The sequence below is a fragment of the Emiliania huxleyi genome (assembly GCF_000372725.1).
Source record: "Emiliania huxleyi CCMP1516 unplaced genomic scaffold EMIHUscaffold_4, whole genome shotgun sequence".
Taxonomy (NCBI): Eukaryota; Haptophyta; order Isochrysidales; family Noelaerhabdaceae; genus Emiliania; species Emiliania huxleyi.
The window spans coordinates 231,075-232,049 of record NW_005198966.1 but is presented as its reverse complement, the minus strand read 5'-3'; the positions used below and the strand labels follow the sequence as shown (position 1 = coordinate 232,049).

At 64.5% G+C, this 975-nt stretch overlaps 1 protein-coding gene across 1 annotated transcript; it reads left to right on the top strand.

Moving 5' to 3' along the window:
• On the top strand, positions 1-504 carry EMIHUDRAFT_349782 (hypothetical protein; the record flags this gene model as incomplete). The annotated part of the gene is made up of 2 exons (XM_005770340.1): positions 1-130; positions 200-504. The coding sequence occupies 2 exons, from the start codon at positions 1-3 to the stop codon at positions 502-504; spliced, it is 435 nt and encodes a 144-aa protein (XP_005770397.1).
• Between the last annotated feature and the right edge of the window lie 471 nt (positions 505-975).

Genomic DNA, 975 nt, shown 5'->3' with positions numbered 1-975 from the left:
ATGCCATTCGGCGTCGGCGACGCCAGCCTCGGCACGGTGTCCGTCACCGTCTCCGACGCCGAGCTGACGCTCCACGCGATGCTGGAAAACCTCCCCGCGAACGAGTCGGGCGGCATCCATATTCACTACGGTTCGCCCACTCCGCCATGCATGGTTGACAACACACTCGCTCTCACCCGCCCACCTCCCCTTCGCACAGGATTTGCGTGCGGCAACGAGACGACCGTCAAGGGCGACGCGCCTGCAGGCGCCAACAAGGGGCACTACTACGTGCCGTCCGACCCCGCCGTCCTTGACGCCTCGGAGGACCCCTGGGGTGCCAGCTTCTTCTCCGACGGCCAGGCCAACGCGGTGTGGCACACGCCGGCTGGATCTACCGTGGCGGACCTCACCGTGGTGCTGTCGGCTTCCGACCTGAATGTGAACCCGATGACGGCTCTGGACCGCGTTGTGATCGTGCACGCGCCCGGTGGCGCCAAGATTGGCTGCGGCGTCCTCGCCTGACCCGAGACCGCCTTCGCTCGAGCCTCGAGAAGTTGACGCCGAGTCCTGCGAGCGAGGAGCGTTGAGTCCACTCTCCACTCTCCGCGGTGAGAGCCCTCGAGGGAGACGGGCAGGAGACAGTGTACAGTCCGGCAAGATAGTGGACGGTGGTCCGGTGTACACTCATTCTTCGGGGGCGCGTGCACCACCCGCTGTTCGGCGAGCGTGTGTCTTGTTTGTGTATGTGCATCCGTCATGGCATGTTGTGCGAGTATATGGGACAAAAGCGTCGAAAATGTCCCAAAAAGCGTGTCTCGAGTTTGTTGCAGCTCCGCAGCCTGCGCGCGCTGCCGGGACGCACCACTTGCTGGATCTGTGCACTCCCAGGGAGTGCACAGATCCAACAGGAGTGAGTAGGCTCGACGCCGTACTCGAGATGGAGCTGCAGAAAGTACGCCGCCGAGCGTGCCACCGACGGCGTCCCGGCGGCGG